The 23,826-nt window shown below is 33.0% G+C and overlaps 3 protein-coding genes and 1 pseudogene across 3 annotated transcripts; 2 read left to right on the top strand and 2 right to left on the bottom strand.

The window, feature by feature from the left end:
- The first annotated feature begins 421 nt into the window (after positions 1 to 421).
- LOC136987468 (craniofacial development protein 2 pseudogene) lies at positions 422 to 2,720 on the top strand (annotated as a pseudogene).
- A 343-nt stretch (positions 2,721 to 3,063) lies between these two features.
- On the bottom strand, positions 3,064 to 4,078 carry LOC136987467 (uncharacterized). Its single transcript, XM_067285202.1, has 2 exons — positions 3,746 to 4,078; positions 3,064 to 3,633 (listed from the first exon to the last, which is right to left on the bottom strand). The coding sequence occupies exons 1-2, from the start codon at positions 4,076 to 4,078 to the stop codon at positions 3,064 to 3,066; spliced, it is 903 nt and encodes a 300-aa protein (XP_067141303.1).
- A 177-nt stretch (positions 4,079 to 4,255) lies between these two features.
- Positions 4,256 to 5,302, top strand: LOC136987466 (uncharacterized). Its single transcript, XM_067285201.1, has one exon. The coding sequence runs from the start codon at positions 4,256 to 4,258 to the stop codon at positions 5,300 to 5,302; it is 1,047 nt and encodes a 348-aa protein (XP_067141302.1).
- A 17,370-nt stretch (positions 5,303 to 22,672) lies between these two features.
- On the bottom strand, positions 22,673 to 23,116 carry LOC136987464 (uncharacterized). Its single transcript, XM_067285200.1, has one exon. It carries the CDS (start codon positions 23,114 to 23,116, stop codon positions 22,673 to 22,675), a length of 444 nt encoding a protein of 147 aa, XP_067141301.1.
- Positions 23,117 to 23,826: the final 710 nt, after the last annotated feature.

The following is a 23,826-nucleotide window of genomic DNA, read 5'->3' as shown; positions in this document are numbered from 1 at the left end:
CACTGTGGAAGAGATTGGAGTCTTACCACGTATCTTCCACCATAGTAAGCCAAGAGAACTGCTACCACTAAAAGAATTAATTATAGGAACAAGGTCAAGCCCCCTGTGAACTATGTCTCTAATGAATGCTACAGGGAAGAGGAGTCGTGTCCTGAGAATAGTAAGTTTGACTCTAATATTAGAGAATATGAAGATACCATCTTAACCCCACTTGGGAGGACAACATCAGAAATACCCAAACTGAAGCCCAGAAATGTACTACTTAACATAGGAACTTGGAATGTTGAACACTGTATGAACCAGGAAAACTTGATGATCTTATTCAAGAAATAAAGTTAATGCTGCTTGATGTTGTAGGTATTTGCGAAACAAGATGGACAGGTTCAGGAAAGCTTAACGAGAATGAATGTACAGTACAATGATGTACTCAGGAGCAGAGGCACATGTAAATGGAGTAGCTATCATAATGAAGAATAGTATAGCAAGATCAATAAAGGGTTTCACTGCAGTCAACAAGAGAATCATTGCAGTAAAGACAGCTGCTCAACCTTTAGACATCCTCCTAATCCAGGTTTATGCTCCCACAACTGGCCATGAGGAAGAAGATGTTGAAATATTCTATGAAAATCTGAAGGAATTGGTGGAAATGGCAAAATCAAATGATATAATTATAGTTATGGGTGATATTAACGAAAAAGTGGGCAATGAGAAGATATCTGAATGCATGGGCCAATATGGTCTTGGTAAGAAAAATAAAAGAGGAGATAGACTCATTCAATTTTGCGAGGAAAATAAGTTGATAATCACCAACACCTTGTTTAAATGTCCAGCAAGAAGAGTGTATACATGGAAAAGTCCAGGAGACATATGCAGGAATCAAATAGACTTCATTTTGATAAAGGAAAAATTCAGAAATATTATAAAACAAGCCAAGTCATATCCTGGAGCAGATATTAAATCTGGCCACAATCCAATTGTAGTGAAAGCAAAAATTAAACTAAAAACCTGTAAGCAAAAGTCAGTATCAAAGAAGTTAAATTCAGCAATATTAAATGAAGAGAACATAAAAGTAAATGTAATGAAAAACTTAATAGGGAGATCAATAACAATAAAATAAATAAAGAATATAATCAATCAATAGAGGATATCAATGAAGCATGGAATGCCTTTAAGGAATGTATAAGTAGAGCTGCTAATAACAACATCCCAGAATACATTAGGAAAATTAGCAAATCTTGGATGACTGACAAAATTCTAAATATGATGGAGAATAGGAAAAGTTTGAAAAATAAACCAGGTTATAAGAATTTAACAAGATCTATAAAAAGAGACTGTAGAAAGGCTAAGAGTGGCTTAACAAAAAATGCTAAGAAATTGAAAGTTTGGACAAAGAAAATAAAATAAAAGAACTCCATGAAAAAATCAAAGAAGTAACTTTTAAAAAACAGAATTTTCAAGCACAAGGTATAAGAGATTTAACCCTTACCCGGCCAGGGTACCGATCTATCGTTACCCTAATTGTTTAGCAAAACTGCCAGGGTACTGATTGATCATTACCCTGTTAACAATCGATTTTTATAAAAATTATCGACAACAAATGTCAGCACTTGACGGCATCATCTTGTTTATCGTCTGATTCACATATTTTTGTCCTGGTGGTGTTTTGTTGACAAAAAATTTTAATTATCGGTCTTTTTTCTTAATTTTTCATTTTCTGATAACTTTTTATTTCATTTTTAGCATATTCATGCAATAATATTACTATAATAAGTTCATTAATGCTATAATAAGTTTATTCAACTATAATATGTTAATGCATTATAAATATTCAAGTTATGACTTTTAGTTCTGATATTTTATATGTTTTTTTAATTTTTAATTTTTTTTAAAATCTAAAATATCAACAAATGTTACATCTATTGCTACTGGTAATCATATGTTTATTACAAAAATATATAATTTTGTTTGATATGAAATGAATAAAGTATATTAGTTTATTATATTATTTGAAAGCAAAATAAAGTTCAGATTTCGAACAAATGTTTGATATAATTTGCAATAATTTCACAATGAATACACATACATGTATAAATGTTATATCAAATTGTACAGAACAATATTCTACGTTGTTCTGGCTCAGGGACAATAAGAATGAATTAACCAGACAATGTTAATTTTTGACAAAAAGTAACAAATTTTTGAGTTTGAATGTCAGTTATCATATGATATTTTATTTTACTCGAAAATTTTTCAAACAAATTTTATTGAAAAATGTGGTATTTAAAACTAACTATATTGATAAATATATGTGATATTTTTTCATATGAATAAAATAATAATTTAATTATTGGTGAATTTTTAAAATAATATTGCCTGATTCACCTATTTTGCCCTTGGCCATTTTACAAAATAAGGGGGTGTGACAAACAGCAAGCTAAGGGTTAAATGGGAGAATAGTCTTGGAGACAGAGGAAATAATGAAAAGGTGGTATGAATATGGAAAGGAATTATTCCAAGACGACAAGGAGGAGATTGAGTTTCCCAGGGAATTAGAAGGCTAACCAATACTCAAATAGGAAGTTGTAAAAGCCATTGATAAAGTTAAACCTAGTAAGGCTGCTGGTCCAGACAATATAGAGCCGGAGTGGATTAAAGCTCTAGATGATGGAGGCATCAAAGCCTTGGCGAAGTTATGTAGGCTTCCTGAAGACTTCAAATAGTCTATATTTGTTCCAATTCCCAGAAAATCAAAAGCAAATAAACATGAGGATTTTAGAACCATAAGCCTAATTAGTCATGTGGCAAATGTTCTAACTTATATCTTGTTAAATAGAATAAAAGAAACCCTTCTAACCTTTTTTACCCGGTGTGGTTCTATTTTTAGAATCGCTTCGTTCTATTTACAGATTAGCAAACGTTTTCACAGCCCCTCCTGGGCTCTTCTTCAGGCTTCGTCGAATAGGCCGTTAACATTCGAAAATATTCAATTTAAATTTCTTTCCGGAATATTATCACGTGCGGCAGCTGGATATTTGTACTGCGCATGCTCGATGCTCCTCTTCTTTAAACGCTGTTTTCTAGGACAACCTGCCATGCGCTTGATAGGATCATTTCGTCCTTATGATTAACGCAGGTGTTACGTAATCCAGCCTTAAATATCTCTATGGCTTCTAGCCATTTCAATTGCTGTGGGTTATAGCTGGGTATAATGATTTTTGCCGCATGCAGGTCCGCCGTTATCTCCTCTTCCGACGCGTACGTCGCCAGGGCCGTGGTGTATCTACCGTGGTGTATGTCTGACTCGTGCTCCTTTAATCTCACTTTTAACGCACGTTTCGTGGAACCAATGTATGTTAATTGTCTATCGCACCTGTGATCTTCTAGTGGTATCATATATACTCCCGGAAGCCTGTCGGGGTTTGGTGGGTCTTTACTGTTGCTTAATATTCTGAAGAGAGTCTGACATCTTCTGTACACGATGTTAATTCCTTGACGGTTGGCCACGGTTTTGTAAATGGATTTCAGCACTGGATTGTATGTGATAGGTATCCTTTCATTTTCCTCCTGTGTGATATTCAATGGTTGTGCTGTTTGCTTATTTTCCTTTTGGGAGTTCTCATGTCTTCTAGACAACTTTTCAATGAGCGTTTTGCTGTATCCATGGCTTATAGCAATATTTTGGATATGATTGAGCTCCGTTTCGAGCGCTTTTTTTTGTAGAGGAGTGCGTATGAGCCCTTCTCACTAATGCTCGGAAGGCAGCTATTTTGTATTGAAAAGGATCATATGAATTTCTAGGAATATATGTGTGGAACGTGCTAGGCTTTCGGTATACTGATGTAAGTATATTAGCTCCTTCAAAGTTGATATCAATATCCAAGAAGTGCACCCTCGATGAGTCGTGCTGCTCCACCTCTAATGTTAGCCCGTACGGATTACTGTTTATGGCTTCGAGGAATAATTTTATGTCCAGTTCTACTTTCCAAAATATAATAATGTCATCTATGTAACGTTTGTACAACAAGATGCTGGGCAAGAATCGCGGTAGGATATTGTTTTCCAATCTCCTAATTACCATTTCGCACAAATCACCCGAGAGCGGGCTGCCCATCGGGACTCCTTTGCCTTGCATGTACGTGATCCCTTTAAATTGGAAAAGAGAGCCGTAACATAACAAATGGGCTAGTTCGAGAATATGCTTGGCTCTCTTTTCCAATTTAAAGGGATCACGTACATGCAAGGCAAAGGAGTCCCGATGGGCAGCCCGCTCTCGGGTGATTTGTGCGAAATGGTAATTAGGAGATTGGAAAACAATATCCTACCGCGATTCTTGCCCAGCATCTTGTTGTACAAACGTTACATAGATGACATTATTATATTTTGGAAAGTAGAACCGGACATAAAATTATTCCTCGAAGCCATAAACAGTAATCCGTACGGGCTAACATTAGAGGTGGAGCAGCACGACTCATCGAGGGTGCACTTCTTGGATATTGATATCAACTTTGAAGGAGCTAATATACTTACATCAGTATACCGAAAGCCTAGCACGTTCCACACATATATTCCTAGAAATTCATATGATCCTTTTCAATACAAAATAGCTGCCTTCCGAGCATTAGTGAGAAGGGCTCATACGCACTCCTCTACAAAAAAAGCGCTCGAAACGGAGCTCAATCATATCCAAAATATTGCTATAAGCCATGGATACAGCAAAACGCTCATTGAAAAGTTGTCTAGAAGACATGAGAACTCCCAAAAGGAAAATAAGCAAACAGCACAACCATTGAATATCACACAGGAGGAAAATGAAAGGATACCTATCACATACAATCCAGTGCTGAAATCCATTTACAAAACCGTGGCCAACCGTCAAGGAATTAACATCGTGTACAGAAGATGTCAGACTCTCTTCAGAATATTAAGCAACAGTAAAGACCCACCAAACCCCGACAGGCTTCCGGGAGTATATATGATACCACTAGAAGATCACAGGTGCGATAGACAATTAACATACATTGGTTCCACGAAACGTGCGTTAAAAGTGAGATTAAAGGAGCACGAGTCAGACATACACCACGGTAGATACACCACGGCCCTGGCGACGTACGCGTCGGAAGAGGAGATAACGGCGGACCTGCATGCGGCAAAAATCATTATACCCAGCTATAACCCACAGCAATTGAAATGGCTAGAAGCCATAGAGATATTTAAGGCTGGATTACGTAACACCTGCGTTAATCATAAGGACGAAATGATCCTATCGAGCGCATGGCAGGTTGTCCTAGAAAACAGCGTTTAAAGGAGAGGAGCATCGAGCATGCGCAGTACAAATATCCAGCTGCCGCACGTGATAATATTCCGGAAAGAAATTTAAATTGAATATTTTCGAATGTTAACGGCCTATTCGACGAAGCCTGAAGAAGAGCCCAAGAGGGGCTGTGAAAACGTTTGCTAATCTGTAAATAGAACGAAGCGATTCTAAAAATAGAACCACACCGGGTAAAAAAGGTTAGAAGGGTTTCTTTTATTATTACAAGTTCCGGTGAATAGAGAGATTATATGTTAAATAGAAACAAAGGAAGATGGACTGAGGGCATTGGTGAAACACAGAGTGGTTTCCAAGAGAATAAAGGAACAAGAGAAGATATTTTCAATCTGAAAACTACTATTGAAAGATATAAGGAAAATCAGAAGAATATTTTTCAATTCAAAATGTGAACTTTAAGGTAATACAAACAAAGTTTGAGTCGTTAATCAATTTTCATCCTTTATTCCAACCAGGAACCACAAAAAACAGCAGGCGACTTAAAGTCAAAACACTTCTAAAAACAGATGAAATACTATCAAACGATTAACACACAATTAAAAAGGATCTTGATGCTGGCCTGTTTTTAACAAGGATGCTATTGTGAAGGATTTTTAATGTTTGTAGATGCCATAGCCTACAAAAACAGGTCGGCATTGAGATCATTTTTAATTGTGTGTTAATCGTTTGATAGTATTTCATCTGTTTTTAGAAGTGTTTTTCTTAAAGTCACTTGCTGTTTTTCGTGGTTCCTGGTTGGAATAAAGGATGAAAATTGATTAAGGACTCAAACTTTGTTTGTATTACCTTAAAGTTCACATTTTGAATTGAACTAAAATAATCCTGGGCTAATTGTATAATTATGTAGAATATTTTTCGTTGTTTTATAGACTGTACAAAGGCGTTTGATAATGTGAAACATGATTACCTTATTAAATGTCTATTAGAAAATGGTATGGATGGAAAGGATGTCAGATTACTTACCAATTTATACTGGGGACAGAGAACTGCAATAAGGATTGGCAAAGAATTTTTGCAATGCTTCCCAATTCAAAAAGGAGTAATGCAGGGTTGTGCTGTCTTCAATTTTGCTCAATCTTTATACAGAAAGAATTTTCAGTCAGATGAAAGATCTAAAAGGAGTAAACATAGAGGAAAGAAATTTCAATAATCTTAGGTATGCTGATGACACTGTGCTATTAGCAGAAAATGAAGGGGATCTAATGATGCTGATAGAGGAAATTTCAAAATTGAGCAATCAATTTGGGCTAACGCTGAACTGCAAAAAGACCAAAACTAGGGTCATTTCCAATGAGAAAGAAACTCCAAAAGTTAATATTAAAATCAGAGACAGTGAACTGGAGCAGATCAAAAGTTATGTTTATCTGGAACATGTCATTACAGATAATGGAAGGAATGATAAGGAAATTGGAAGAAGGATTGGAATTGCAAGGACTGCATTTAGAAACATGAAACAAGTGTTGACTTCAAGGGAGATTAGTATACAAACAAGACTTAAGTTGACAAAATGTTGTTTGGTCAATGCTGCTTCATGGAGCAGAGTTGGACAATGAATGCAAATAATGAAAAGAAATTAAAGGCATTTGAAATGTGGATGATTCGAAGAATGCTGAGAGTTTCTTGGAAGGCAAGAAGAACAAATGAAGATATCCTGGCAATTCCAAACCAGAAAAGAACCTTACTAGAAGTAGTAAGGAAAAGAAAAGTGAGTTATCTGGGGCATATACTGCGACACCAAAGCCCTACAAAAACTATTACTAGAGGGAATGATTGAAGGGCAAAGAGGTAGGGGTAGGCCAAGAATGAACTGGTTTAACAACATCAAGAATTGGACATACTTAATGTATGAAGAGTGCTCAAGAGATAGATCATGGTAGTGTGAAATGATTGTCAACCTCCTGACAGGAGAAGATACCTAAAGAAGAATAGCAAACTAAAAGCGATCTTTCTATTTTTTTGTGGATGGCACATCTTTATTTTTCAGACATGATTATCATTACTCCTTTATCTACTTGAGTCTTTTTGATTATATCTTTCTTAGCTAAGAGTGTATCTACTGTAGACCTGTTGAAGTCATCTGCCTACAATATCAGACATCATCTGCCCATTATCTACCTTGGCTATTATCTCTTGCTTAGGTTCCATAGTGAACACAGTTCTTGATACTCCACCCTTTTTAGGCCCCATAATATCAGTTTTTTAAATGAAAAGTTCAGAAAAACACTTACAAAAATTTGGAGAACAGAATTAACTAGTGCTAAAAAAGGTTATGTATATGACTGTGAAAATCTTGTTCTGTAAACCATGTATAGATCCCTTTAAAATATAGTTTTACAAATCTTAAATGTGGCATTGCTTCCTGTGTTTGTTCTCTCAGGTGTTCATTATCTGAATATGTATTTGTTGTTTGAACATAAGAATCTTTTACGAAAGTGTTTGTTGTCTGATCACCCACTGTACTTTTATTAAACCCAAATTCTATATTGTAGAAACAGGCCTTATATTAGAAAAAAGAGTTAAAGAACATAATGCAGTGATACATCTCAAGTGTATTATTTAGTCACCATGGTATGAGCATTCAAAAGTAAATAACCATCAAATTAATAGAAATAAAATTAAGATTCTACACATGGAAAAAATATTTATAAATGTAAATTTAAGGAACACATAGAAATTAAAAATATTCCAAAGATGAAATTATAAACATCTCTGATGGTATAAATATTGACAACAGATGGTATGAAATAATAGAATCATACTTATTAAACTCAAACTGACAATAATAGGTATTGTCAGTTTTAGTTTAATAAGTATGGATATAGTTTGGTGAGCTGAGTTTAGGTTTTGTTTAAATTATAGTGCTATATCACAAATACTTACGGTTTAACATGTGGATGAATAAACTAGTAAGAACATTATTGTTTTATAAATGTTAACCTATGTTTAATCTGTGTTTTGTGAATTTTTATTTTTTATTTTGTGAATGTGAATATATATATGTATCCAGTGGTGATTTCAGCGGGTTTGCACAGGTTGGCTGAACCTGTTGTTAAAATTTTAGTTTTCCGAACTTTGTTAAACACACGTAACATTTCTCAGTGGTTTTGTTTCTTTTAAAAAATATATTAAAATATACGTATTATACTCTGTAACACTATTAAACTAGAGCCTTATACACCGTTCACACTGAGCATTTCAATTTAGATTGTGAGCAAGGTCGGGGATTATACCTTGGTGCAATCTCTCTCGTTCGTTTCAATTTCAACTGAAAAGAGATTTAATCGCGATCGATTCAAGAGAGTTCTTGAAACTAGATCCAGTCATAAGAGAGATCCCACAATCTCATGTGCGCGAGATAATACAAGATGGCTGTGGAACACGTGTCGGGCTATGGACAGCGAAATAAAAAGGATATTGTATTTCAAGAGATGATGACATATGTCTATTGTCAGCAGTGCCATTCAGGGTGAAAAATTTCTCTGCCTAAAAAAGAAAAGAAAAAAAAAGGTCGACAGCACTAATATACTATTGTTACCTGGTCTTCGCCCAGGGCCCCTTACGTTCCAAATATGCCACTGATTATTAGATATATCGCAAGAAAAGGTATTGTATTTATTTTTAGCCAAAACTTCCATTTTGTTTGTCAATGATTGTTAGGGAAAAATTTTCCGCTAGCGAACCCTTTGTTAAATATTTCGAATATCACCACTGTATGTATCTATGTATGTATTTTTCATGAATGTAAAATTAGTAAGTAGTTATTGTAAAATGAATTTTTAAGTTTTATACAATCATTATTCTTAACTTACAGCATTTGATGATTTAACAGGATAGCACTTTAACTCATACTCCAATTGGATTATAATAGTTAACATCCTTTTCTCTTTTTTTTGACAGACAAGTTAATACTAAAGGTTTACTTATGCTCATTCCTTAATGTAAATGCAATAATTTACAGGGGTTGATTTGAAAGGTAAACCAATAAATTTGGATTATACTTAGAGTGTTTTAGATGTTTGGGTTTATATATATAATTCTTTTTTAAGGTACTATTCTTTAAAAAGTACTGTTTGATAATTTTCCAGAAGAACATATGAAGTGTACTTATTTTGTACTTCATGTCTTAAAGTTGTGTGCTGGTGGTTCTGATTTGTAATTACTCTCATATGTAAGTAACTATGTTATTGCATTTTACATTATGTAGTATATCATGATTTATTGTAATAAATTAGTGTTATTTTTAAACAGCACTGTAGAGGGGCTAAGATAAGACATTAATCCAAAATGCATATGTAAAATTTAAAACATGCCACAATAAAGGTTATACATAATTAAACAAGGATAACTTTTGTTGTGAGAAAAATCAACCCAATTAAAAAGGATTAAAGTGATTTGAAGATAACAATATTAATATAGCAACGCAACAAAAGAAGCTATACTTTTTATTGAAATATTTAGGGCTGCAATTTGAAAAAATTGCAGACCTGTAAATTGCCACTGTTGTTGTCTGTCCTTCCTTAATCTTGAACAGAGTTAGATACATGAAAATTAAGATCAGATATAGAAAGTTTGTTTATGGTTAATTGGGATCTTTTGTCCCGATTAACTATATACAAACTTCTGATGCAAACCATAAATCACATTATTTCAATTCAAAATTTTCCCTTGGAAAGAGTTTGATACATGACCAGCATGACTATTGATAACTGGAAGAGTATGTTGTGCACAGGCAAGACACTACCAATTTGAGGTAGAGAGCATATATTTTAAATTAAATAAATTAAAAATATGATTAAAAATTGCAGCCTGGCATTCTGACGATGTCACAATAAGTAATTGTTTGTTTAATTTAACTTTTTCAAACTTAAAATAAAAGTATGTTTTAGTTATCTTTTGAACTAAACATCACTTATGTTTAACAAATATAAAATATAATTATGACTATACAAAGTTGAAGACTTTGTCTTGTCTTTAATCTGCCGTTCGCACCATCAGCAATCCTTTTAAATTTCACAAACTCCTGGAGGCGACCTTTCTTTAGAGGCTTCAATCTCCGTAAAAGAATGTAAATCAGGTAAAAAGCATCCTCTAGTGCTATTGCCACAGTTAAATTATTACATTTTAAAGTAAAAAATTAAATACATAATATGGCCGGCGTTTATTTACATTTAACAAATATAAAATATAATTACGACTTATAATCACTTATGTTATTCATTCATTAGAGGATCATCTACTGAATTACTCAAAAGAGTATCTAAAGTACTTAATATCTATTTATAAGTTTTGTTTAAATTAAAATGATATATTAATAGTAAACTGAAAACAGTGGTGCATTATCCTATGGGAAAAAAGGTAATTGCCCTCTCTTTTGATGTATTGAGACTTAGAAATTCATACAGCATCAGTGCATAATTACAGGCAGGAAGCATACCAAGTTGGAAGTGTCACCTCGTGCTGTTCCCGTCAACAGTGGTGTTCTGTAGGATGAAACTTTGTGTTATGTAAGTTAAACAATGTAATTTACTGGTTTTATTTTTTTCTAATTTGTTTATTAAGCATATTACGAAAACTAGAGGCCTGAATAATTCATTTAACAGGTGGTACCCCAAACTAATTTTTTTTAAGAAAGTATTTTCTCTAAAACTCCTCCTGAAGAAAAATACCTGAAGTCAGCATTGTATATGGGACTATCTAATTGAAATTTACTTGGGCCCCACAGAGCTATAACACACCACTGCTTAAAAATCAACTTTCTATGTTAAAAATGAGATGAAATTTTCTTTATACTAGTATGATCCAACAACAATCATTTATCTAAAATTTCAGAAATAATATATGTAAGTAGATCCATGAGTTGTTTTTTAATATTATAGTCACAATGGTCTTGTAAAACTAAGTAAATAGCAATGCAGTTTTTATTACATTTTTAATATTCACTTAATCTAACAGTGATGTTAGAATTTCTTTTTTTTCCCATCATTTGCTGACAGGACTATACCAAATAGTGGTAATTAAATATGTCCTTACACTTAATTTACAGTTAAAGTTATATTTTAAACAATATTTATTTAAAGTTTTTTGTATATAAAAAAGCTCTGTTTAATAATTTTGAATTGTTTAGAAAGTAAAGAATTTAAATATACTGTATTTACTCACATATAAGACGAGGTTTATATTCATTTTTTACTGCTTTTAAAAACCTAGGTCATCTTATATGTGCGAGCAAGGGTTCATTTTGTTTTTGTATAATTTATGTAAACTATGTATTTGTATTTTTTCTGGATTCTCACCTTTTGGTGTTTAAAAACAAAAGTATTGTATCTGGGTTGTTTGAATCATTTTTGTGTATTGTCAGGAGTAAAGATGACTAGTAATAGGAAAAGCAAAGTTTTTGAATTGAATTCCAAAATTACACAAGAGCCCGATATAAGTTTTAATTCATTCCCACATGAAAACATGATTATTTAGAAATCAGAATTCAAAGAAACTTATAAGTGTAATTGAAGAAGAGTGAATTCTACTGTTAAATATTGGTAAGAAAAAGGTTCCCAATTGTCCAGTTTTACAAGAACAAATTATGTTTTCGACTTTATAAGACTTTGCCTTAAAGTTTAAAATGCCAGTAATTTTTGCGGGACAGTGTGTGCATATATGTGCATTTGATACTTTATTTGTAATTAAATGAAATAAAAGTAGAAGGTTTTTAATAAATCTAATTTTCTTTATTTTGATCTTTAAACTCACACCTCATCCTATATGCAAGATTGTCTTATATTCGAGTAAATAGGGTATTAAGTGAAATATTTTTGAAGTTTGGAAACATTTTGAGATAATTTTTATTTTTAATACCAGAATGGAGGATGTGTGCATATAGAAAATTGTATTTTTTAAATTAAGGTTTGAATACATTGAGTTAATAGATGATTATTTATATTAAACAAAAATTAATGTATGATAGATTTTAAAATTTAATAATCTAAATTAGAAATATTTTAAGTTAACAAATGCCTCGTGGTTTTTAGTTGTATAATTCAGTGTAAATTTATATTATGTTTCTTATCCTTCACATAAGTTTTGGTAATTTAACTTGTCCAAGAACACTTATTTATATTGGGACTTGTTATATCAACGAAGGAAGGAATCACACATATTACATACCAGCAATCATAACTTAGAGGTTTATTGTAAGCACTATTGTGTGTACTAACAATTCAGCATTTTGGATTGTAGCCCCTTATCAGGAGAATTTCTTAATACTCAGCTGGTTTCAATGATGCATTCACGATTTAATTTTGAGGGACCAAGTTGAATGGATAAAATGTTTTAATGCGATTTCAATCAATCATCTTTATTGTATTAGGTTGTACCCTGTTACAAAAGGGTGTATAAAATTAGTATAAACATTTGATTTTATTGTTGTATTATCTCCTTATTTCCAACACAAATTAGTTCATACATAACATCATTAATATTAATCAAAATTAATAAATTGTTGTCTTTGTACTTAATAAGATACTAGCAGATAAGCCTGGCGTTACTCATGCAAAAAGTAACGATAGCAAAGATTATGATTATTACATTATAGCCAATCTTACCTGTTTTCACAGGATTCAAGAATTAGGTCCCCCTGTTTCTAGACTAGTTAGAGAATTTTTAGATCGGTCTAAAAATATGTTCAATTTCTCACAAAAACGCAAAAAAAAACCGCATCTGCTCCTGTAAATCGTGCATGCCGCATTCTCTTAACACTTCCATTTTTACTCAACACTCCCATTCTTAACACTTCTATCGTTAAGGAATACACTTCTTACATCCCCACATGGTACCATACTAAAACGCAGTTAAAAACAAAAATTGCATCTAAAATAGTACAGTAGAAGCTGACTTTTTCAGGGTAAGCCTTAATTCTTTCCGTCTTCCTTGTGGAGGGATTTTTGGAAATCCTTCTTAGAGTGCATTCTTGTGGCTTACCCTATTAAATGCAGTCAAAAATGCAAAAAACTGCATCTAAAATAGTACAGTAGAAGCAGAGTTCTTCAAGGTAAGCCTTAATCCTCTCCCTCTCCTATGTGGGGGGAATTTCGAAAAATCTCTTTTTAAGCCATGGTCACACCATGCGACTTCCAGCCGCACAGGCAACTGCAACCACGACAGCTGTTTCTGTTAGTAAACACCCTTTGAAAACCAGCGCAACTGCAACTAGAAACAAAAAGTTTGTTCTACTTGCACTGATTGCAAATGCACATCCAATCAGCAAATGCCTTTGTGCCACATCATACAATGACAAACTTACATCAAATGAAACCTGATATCATAAGCAAATACACCAACAACTGCTGTAAATGATCTGGCTAAACTTTGGATCAATGATTATAGATTAGAAATAAATTTGGCACTAGAGTTAGGCATTAGGCACCATCTCTTATTAAAATTAATAATTATTATAATTAATTAATTTAGATTAAACTGGAAGAAAAGAATTGGCCCAAAGCGGGACTCAAACCTGCACCTCCCGCTTAACGCCTAACTCTAGTGCCAAATTTATTTCTAATCTATAATCATTTATTCAAAATTTAGCCCGATCATTTACTGCAGTTGTTGGTGTATTTGCATACGATGACAACATTGAAAATAGTTCATCATCATAGATGATTGATACTTTTACAGAATTGAGATTGATCAAGCTAATTCAGGCTCACCAATGCCTGTGTGATTTTAATTCTTCATTTTATCAAAGATTTTATCTCTTTCTTGTATTCTTGCCAACTCTATCAAAATGATCTCCTTTTTTTTATTAAATTCCTACTATTAGTTCACACTTTCCCTGTATATATTTATATATCGTGTTCAAATTTTCAATCGTTAATAAAATACTTTTTATTCATCCACTCAAGTTCAAATACATGTTTTTAAACTTGTAGTGGATGAACTTGATGTTAATACAGTTTTTTCAAATATTAATTCATTAATTAAATTTAATTAATTTTAGTTTTATATGGGAGAAACAAATTTCTCTTATGTAAGATATTTAGCATATGTATATACATATTTATATTATTTGTAATTATTTAATAAAAAGTAACTAGAGTAAAATTTTTCTTTGTTTGACCTAAGTAGGAATTGACCTTCAAAAAATTTTTTTTATATTACTTGTTATTTTATTCATTGCAGAAAAGGAACTGCTGGCCATTTTAATAAGAAAAGTGGCTAAAATTCTGTAAATACTCTGAAGTGGAACATAAAATGTCAGTAAACTCACAAAAGTAGTCAAAAACAAGCTACTGTAATTTTATTGGTTTATTATAGGGTCATGTGCTTGTTGCGGTTGCCTGCGTGGCTGGAAATCGCATGGTGTGACCACGGCTTTAGTGTATATTTTCGTGACGTAACCTAACTGTGTACCAAATTTCAACTTTTAACTCCTAGCCATTTGGGCTCTGCACTTATCATCATCATCAACCCCTTTCAATTATATATATATATATATATTCCATTTTTCCTATTGTGTTAACAATAGGAAAAGTGTGTGTGTATATATATATATATACATACACACACACACATTTTTCCTATTGTTAACACAATAATTTAAATGTACATATAATATCAATACAATAAATTTTTAAAAATGGTTGTATGAATCCGGAAAGAAAAGAAAAATTTCTAATGAAGATTCATGGCCTAAAAATTGATACGTTTTATTAATCTAAAAATGGAAAAAATCATCCAATGAATTTGATAAGTTTTTTTTTTTTAAGTAGTAACAATTTTCTCAGTAAAATGTGTGAAAATGTAAGAAATATTTAAATTAAGAGGCTTCCATGACATTAGATCAATGTTACAGATATTAAACAACAACTTTACCAGAAAACTGAAACTCTACATGTAAAGTAGAAAATCACACCTAAATGCAAAATTTTCAGCAAAGAAACACTTAACTTCAATGTTCGAACATTTTCGGCCACGATTTTATCAGCCTCTTCAGGAAATGTAAAACAGAAAAACTGTTTTATAAATAGAATGTAGCTGCCTTCTAATTTTAAAAGTTTCAAATAAGTTCAAATAAAGGCTGACATTTTGTCTATGATGTATATTTTATGAGTCTGAATAGTATTTCCATGCATTTGGTACATGAATGGCATTCATGTTGATGCAGGCTCCACGCCTGTCTGCCCTGTAGGTCTCTACCATTTCTAATATTCTAATATTTTGCCACTCGAAGATATTGTGTATTAGAATGGCTTGGTCACAACAGAGGAAATCTCCAGATGGCTGGCGTAACATGCCAGAGCTGTATTAGTTTCCTTTTTGTACATCATATTTGTGATCTTTTAGCCTGGCTTGTAGTTATCTGTACATGGATCCTATAGTGGGATATGGTAAATCCCAGGAACTCTTACATCCTCAGTGCCATTGTTTGTGTTAGATAGTGGAAGATAGGTTTGACAGAATAGTATTGTATATAGGATCCACGTACAGATCATTGAAAGCCAGGCTAAAAGATCACAAATATGATGTACAGTACAAACAGGAAACATTAATAGTTCTGGCACATTATGTCAGCAATCCAGAGAGTTCCTTATTGGGATCAAGCTACTCTAAGGTGAGACACTGTTCAAAACCAGGAGAAAACTGGACAAATTACTATAAAGTATTACGAAAAGTAAGGAAAAGAAAGATAGAAAAATGAATTTTTTTTTAATTTTTGGCAATTTTTGTGTTTAACTCTAATAATTTGTACTTCTGTTTCTATCTGGCAATTTTGAATGGAATAGTTGTACTGTAAGTTTCAAATGGCTGCTAAATCAAGACATGAGTTAACTATCAAAAACAAGAGGTATGCCCTCCATCCATAGGCTAGCCAAAGGAGAATCATGCAGGAGCATTACAACAGCATGTTGCATTTCAAAATCAAGTGTATAAGTAAGAATAAGGCAGCTGTAATGCATGCATTGGATGACGGTTGTATTTTAAATATTTTAAACCAAGCACGGATTATTTGTCACACGAATGACAATCCGTATGAGAAAATACTACAAGTTTTTCAGTTCTGCCAAGCAAGAAGCATTCCCTGAAGTGAAACATTGCTGCAGGAGAGTGCAGAGAAAATTGCAGAACATCATAAATTTGAAGGATTTAATGCTAGCAATAGTTGATTGCAATATTTTAAAGAGTGACACAACATTATATTTAAAAGTCTGTGTGGGAACTCTTCAGAAGCTGACAAAGAAACAAGTCAACTGGAACTAGAAATTGAGGAGGTAAAAAGCTTTGCCAAATGTTTTCACAGCAAAACTCAGTTGGTTATTTAAGTCACATTTCTAAACACCTTGGTAATTACCAGCAGTTGTAATTTCTAAACATGCCCTAGGAAGGTAGAACTAATTGAACTACTTGTCTGACATTGCTCATATATGGGTATTCACAGTGACAGCACACTTCAAAAATCTTGCAGCACCGTGGTTGAGAATCACTGCACTAGAAGTTTATGATAACAGCAATGAAAATCATGGTAAACCAAGCAACAGTGGATGTTGTAGATGAATTGATAAAAGAAATTCAGTTGGAATCACCAAGGCACAAAAGTGGATTGCAGTACACTAGCCATTTAGAACAGTATGCATTTGTGCACAGAAATGCTCAATTGATGCTTAAATGGTGATGTTTACATGAAATCGTGTGTTTGAAAAATTAACTGAATGTACAGCTAAAGGTCTAAAGTAGTAGTTCCCAAAGTGGGTGCTACCTCTTCCCCCCTGTGGGCATGAGTAAATCTAGGGGGTGAAAAGAAGCAAGTGGGTAGCACGTGGCGTTGGAGGCAGGGTACTGAATGGTAACCGTAAGTGAGTGATATATTATTGTCAATTGTTTTTTGATAAAGTAATTACCAACTGATTGTTACATTTTATCAAGAGTGTTTTGAGAATTATATTTATGATAAAAGTTGTTCAATAAATTCTATCTTTTCATGCATTTTATTAACAATAAAATTATAGATGTTTCAAAATACCAGTTGCTTTTGAAAGGCTATATATATTATATACTGTATATTGAAATATTGTACTGTAATACATTTAAAATATCACTTATTATATTTTTGTAGGTTAGCAAACTGTTGAAATTGAAAAAGTTTCATCTGCTCCTCAAATCAGATATGCAGGTAATGAAGAAATGTTAGTTATGGATATGATATTGGGAGATGTAGGTTTGAAGATTGTGTTTAGAAAAAGAATGAAAAGTTTTGACAGTCCATCTAATCAACTTGTAATAGTAAAGAAAAGCCAATCTAGTAAGTTCCTAAAATAAATTTCAAAAGAATGATTATTTAAAATAAATTTGAACCTCAGAAAAATTATTTTAAATTTACAACATTTACGTTTTGCTTTACTATTATTTTAATATTATTATCTAATTATTTAATTAATGCACACAAATATATATAATCATATGCACAGACACACACATACTAATTAATGTCCAAAAAGTAAGCATAACTATTTAATCCATAGAGCAAAAAAGGAAAAGCAGAAAAGTTATGCAAATGTTTCTGTAAAAGTGCAAATTATAAACACAGTAGTTGCATGACATTGTTTTTGTTGTGATGTAGCCATTTAGGACATATTGTTATGATATTGTCAATGATAATGTTCAAATGCCATATAAACAATTTTATGAAAAGAATTATGGGAAGGCTTGAAGCAGTCCAGTCAGTGGTAGACAGACATATCCAAGACTCTGAATGTGTTGCAGAGCATCAGGTCCAAGCTCTGGGACAGATTTCAAAGAACACAATATGTTGGAAATTTACTTTTCACTTTGTTGTTTAATGCACACTTTCACTTTCATTTTACATTTACAATCTTCAGATTTTTATAAAATTGAAAATTATATGATGTTTCCTTGCATGTCATATCAACAAACATTGTTCTGTTATACATGTCTTTAAAGAAAAATACAGCAGTAATTTTTCTGTAGCAATAGTAGCAAATTTCCTCCATATTATGATTACACATTGTACCAAGAGATTTTGGTCACTTTATGGTTATAGAAAAATGTTAGGTCTTCACTACTTTCAATATGAAAAGGAAAGTCCATGACTCTACAATTGTCTTTATTGACTTCCCTTGTGCTGACCAAACAAAGGGCCAGGGTTCATTTGTTAGCCATTTTATATCCTCCTACTCTGAGACTATGGTGTTGCCAATATATAACATTTTCTCCCACTGTAAATGGTTACAAAATCTTAAGATATTTTGGTTGATGGCAAATGTGCATTTGCTTTTTGCTGACAGTTGATTTCTTCAGGATTGTTTGTTCTTCTGGGTTACTGTTTGTCAATGTCTGTATCTTCTGATAAGGAACGAGGAATTATTTGATGTTGGCGCACTACATCACCTTCAGGAGTAGATATTTTACAAGTCACTTGTCCTAGCATTCTAACAATTGCTCCAGGCATTCGCTTTTGATCCTTGTCATCATAATTTCTATAAAATATGGGATTACCAATCTACCTTTCCAGATGGGACAAAGCAGCATTTAAATGTTTGGACTTTTTTTTTTATGCATTTCCGAATTTAGATCGGGATGTAAGAAATTTAGGACAGTTACTAATTTCTGGTTTATGAAAAGTTCTGCTGGGAATTTTCTTGTTTCTGAGTGAGGCACTATTCACAAGGTAAGTAAAATACATGGTAAATTTATCTTAAATTTATTAAATTAATCTTTCTTTTTCCTATTTTGTCTGAACAGCACTGTTGCCACACTGATTTGCTTGCCATCGGTAGATTTCTTAAGCAATTTTTGTAAGTTTTTGGTAGATCGACTTTTTGTGGCAGAAAGGGGGTTGCACATAAACAATAGTTTTTTTTATCATTTATTTTATTATAAACTATAAAACAATAAAAATCTAACACAGAACACTTACGTAAAAAAGTAATAATTTACTAATTAAGTAGGTACATTTTGTCTTACTTTTATAACAAAAAATTACCTTTTTATTTTTCGGATATTAAGTTTATCCATTTGGCATTATCCTTTGAAAATGCATATTTGAAAAATGACGTCCATCATTTTTTCTTGGATATTTTTCATTGTTCATTTTGTTACTTACAGGACCTCGAATAATTATTTCATCTATGGTTGCAGGGTCAATGAGCGACCATTTCAAAATACAATAATCTATATATTGAGAAGGTGATGGTGATGGTATGTCTGGTATAACTTCTTCTGTAATAGTTTTAATTGCATATGACATTCCAGAAAAGCTAAATCTTCTTTTGCATGCTGCTGTTCATCTTCATGGGCTTCATCTGAAGAACTTTTATTAAATAGGTCTTCTTTCATTGCGTGTTGAACTAGTTCTGATGATGACGATTTGGATAACTTTTCTACTCTGAAAAATTTTGCTAGACTTTTTAGTTTTGCTTTGCTTTTTTCGTTTTCTTAAGTTTTGTGCACCAGATAGTTTTTTTGGAGGTAGTGACATGTTTTGTCTGTAAAGGACACATTATACTTTATAAATATTTACGATACTAAGGTGAACTGCAATTACCTAAAATCAATTCTACACTCAAAAATATTGTCACTCAGAAACTTTTACTAAGGGAGCGACAAATACAATACATACTCGACCAAAAATGTATTGAAAAGCTGGTTTTCAAGTTTCGATTTAGGGTGACTTACATAACACAGCCAGTGAAGATCCTTACTATCCGTCACGATTTTTACGAATGTTCCATCTCGAGTTGTTCTTTACGACTCAAGAATGTCTGTTAGATGGTTCGAGGAAAGCTATACCTCCACACTCAACAAGTAGTTATATACAGTTTATTTACACTACAAATATTTACAAAGATGTACACTGTTCAACAACATTACATACGCTAATGTAACAAAGCTGTGATGCCGCACGTCAGCTTGTCTGTTGGGGAACTCAAGTCGCTTTTCCGGAGATGGCTCAACCGCGTGGCCGTCCGTCTCTACACTAACCTTTTTCCGGAGGACTTTCCAAGAGGAGAACGCTCTCTCTATACACCTCAAAGGCTTACCCAGTGTCAGAGATCACCACGTATCCGGTCTCTTGCCCTTTCTCCGTTTTGCTCGCCACCCTACCAATTTAAGGGATCCTGCTACTACCTCCTGCGACCAATCAGTTCCTTCCCTTTCTTAGAGCTTCCAAAGACGTCCGTCCTATTTCCCGCCGACGTAGCTTACATTTGCGTCCGTGTTTTATTTACATTTTTTTTTCCCAAGCCGGCTGGCACGTGGCCAACACATGACCCTTAAGCGGAGACGCTACTTCTTTGATCCTTCCGGCCGTTTATGGCCCCAGCGCCAGGTGGGACTAATTATCCTGTTGTGCGGCTTTTCGACTCAGGACGCTAAAAGCGACCTTTACACAGCCTAATTTTGTTTAAATGTCAGTTGAATGCAATTTTAATTAATGCTAATGTAATGTTTGTGAGCAACACGTGTATGGACTACTGATTAGACTAACACAACGAATACTCAGGGTCGAGTGATAAACTCCATAACGTTGTAAAGTGCTAATTAATTGCTTTTTGGACTAAACGACATAAAAACTGTTGTCGAGTGTGAAAACGATTGTTTGACTTACCGACTGTAACCCAATGGGTACTTTACGCGAGTTTGCGATTAGAAAGCCAGGCCTGGACTTTCGTGTGCTCCGGAAATTATAACTACAATAGAACACCAGTAAAGAACAAATCAAGTTTACTTTGAACTAGAAAAAATACTATGTACAAGGTAATAAACTTAAAAAAAAAAAAAAACAATTTATTTAACAAAGGACAAATTCTTAGTCCCAACAAAAATAAGATAACTTAGCAACTAAGATCTACTACTATTCCCCTTTGGAAATCCGACAATTGAAAATCAACTTACTACTATGTACAATCAATCAAACTTATCAACTATGACTGTCCATCACCTCAAATACTAGGAATTTTTTTATCCAAACTCCTTCGAATCACCAAGAACTTTTCCTATTCTCTTGATCTGGAAATCACCTTGCTCGAACCTCGCTTTCGATCCTATCAGCAGCTCAACTTGCTTTCAATTCGTCAGAAGCTCACCACTTGCTTTTGATCTGTCAGAAGCTCACCTCGCCGTTGATCCGTCAGCTTTGTCGTTTTATACTCTGTGAGGTGATGTTACAATTACCATTGGGACCACCCCTCATTTACATACTTACATGACTAACAAGACTTTTTTCGTCATTGTCTGGTCAGCTTATTTCCGACAATTCACTAGAGACTTCTATATTAAAAACTTGTCTGATAAATAAAAGTACACTTTTGAGATGTCTCTTTTTTAAGCCTTTTAGTAATTCCTTATGCTAAGTGTGTGTGGGGTCCTCCCCGCTTTTGTGTCGGAACTTCTGTTTGGATTTCCAAATTCAGGGAAAGCACAATGGCGCGTTAGTTTTTCCTATGGCGCTACATCTGATTTGGTAAGTTGGTTTCTTCATTTTTGTTGGTTATAGAGGGTGAGTGGGGAACCTTTGCCCTAACTAAACATAAGCCCCAAAATAAAATATACGTAAAGAAAACAAAAAATAGAAAATAAAAATACAGCTCGGACTCAGTTCCTTACACCGTAACCGTATTCGTATTCGTAAATGTTTGCTATATTGGATATATCTATATCAATAGTTTTAAACTACCATAAGGCCTTTTCCGTATTCGTAAAGGAACAAACTTTTTTTACGGTTTACGAAGTAGTTCATTGTGAGCATGTGCAAAATCATCAGCTGATGTTGCCACATCTAATACTGTAATTATTTATTCATTTTATCATTTTTCTATTTTTTTTTATGGCCAAATTAATTCTTATCTTAACCTGGTGTGAATGAGGTGAGAAATTGTTATACCAGTTATGAGGTTGGTAGGAGATACCTGAAACTTTGATGCTGAATTTTTCATACTATAATTGGTATTAAGTAATTTTTATACTTGGGATAATAATAATAGTATCCATTCAACAAGATGAGTAAATAAAATATTATGTTTAAGATTGAAAAGCATGTTTTTTTATTGAAATAACAAAGTGTCTATATTTTCTTTGTAAAAGTACAAATTTTGGTAGTTTACATTTTTTTTTTGTATAAAATTCTAACAAAATTACAACTTCTTTGGTTAATCAACATAACTATAATATCTTCTAATTATAAAAATAGAAAAAAAAAACTAAAAGGTCTTATGAGATCAATTAGCACAGCACGATCATTACACCTACAAATCAGCACAATCTTTGCACATAAAAATTGTGTGTTCCATACATATGGGCTTCTCACACTTGGAACAGCAATGTTTTGTTTTCCTATTTTTTTTTAGTACAGTCATCACATTTGACATATTTACCAGCCATGTTTTTGGGAACTGATGGTGAAGGTTCTTTCAGTTGATCAGCAATCCTCTTTAGAGTTTCTCTTGGAAGATGTACATTTTGTTGTCTAATGCAAAGACTATCATTTATCAGATTCAAACCGAAATTACAAATGAAGTCTTGGCGCTTCATGCATGTTTTGTCACCTATGTTATTTTCTCTGTAGATTATGTTACCGTTTATGGCAGCCGTATTGAGTATACCGTAAAAAATCGTCATAGGCCAATGTTTGCTGTTGCGCAAAACATCATAAGTGGCATTCAGTTCATCTGCGATGTCAACACTGGCTTCAGTTGTGTTATAATAAGTAATCATTTCTGGTTTTCTTTTATCATCTGTCGATTTGTCTATATTTTTATTATGGTGTGAAGTTGACATAACCAGCACAACTTTATTTTTTTAGGTATGTAGGACACCAATGTAAAGCAATGTTGAACAGTTTTCTAATAATTCTTGTAGCCGATGTTCAATTTCTTTATAAGACATCTTGAGAAATCTAAAAATAAATCTAAGAATACTATAAATAACTATAACTCATAAATTTACTGTCGACTCAAAAATGTAACACCAACTACGAGGTCAGGTGTGACTAGGGATTGCAATCCAGCAGTGTTTTGAATCCAGCTGGATTTTTGCTGGATTGAAATCATTCCAGCTGGATCCAGCGCGGATCCAGCGTAGATGTATTGTTGCTGCAATAAAGTATTATCTGTCTATCTATCTATCCTGCAATTTATGTTTTTTTAATGAAATAAATAAAACATTTTTAAAAAAATACTTAAGAAACTTTTATTATTTAGACTGGTCACTATAAATCAGTAAAACTTACACATTTAGGTAGTAAACTTAACTTTGGTTCGGTTTAACACTAGAGATAGAGATAATTAACTTCAAATGTTTAGTTAGATTATAATTATAATGTAATCTTTAAGTTAAATAATAGCAAAGGTAATTCTACTGATTAATTTATATTACTATATTATAATAATGTAAGGACGGATAATCAGTGGCTAAGTGACTATCAGTCTTACCAGTTTTCATATATAGGCTCATATGCTCATGGTCTCATAGGCTACATATTAGTCTGT

Source organism: Centruroides vittatus, unplaced genomic scaffold (assembly GCF_030686945.1).
Source record: "Centruroides vittatus isolate TY-2023 unplaced genomic scaffold, ASM3068694v2 scaffold_211, whole genome shotgun sequence".
In the NCBI taxonomy this organism is placed as follows: domain Eukaryota; kingdom Metazoa; phylum Arthropoda; class Arachnida; order Scorpiones; family Buthidae; genus Centruroides; species Centruroides vittatus.
Note: the sequence above shows the minus strand (reverse complement) of the source record. Positions and strands in the feature narration are given on the sequence as shown.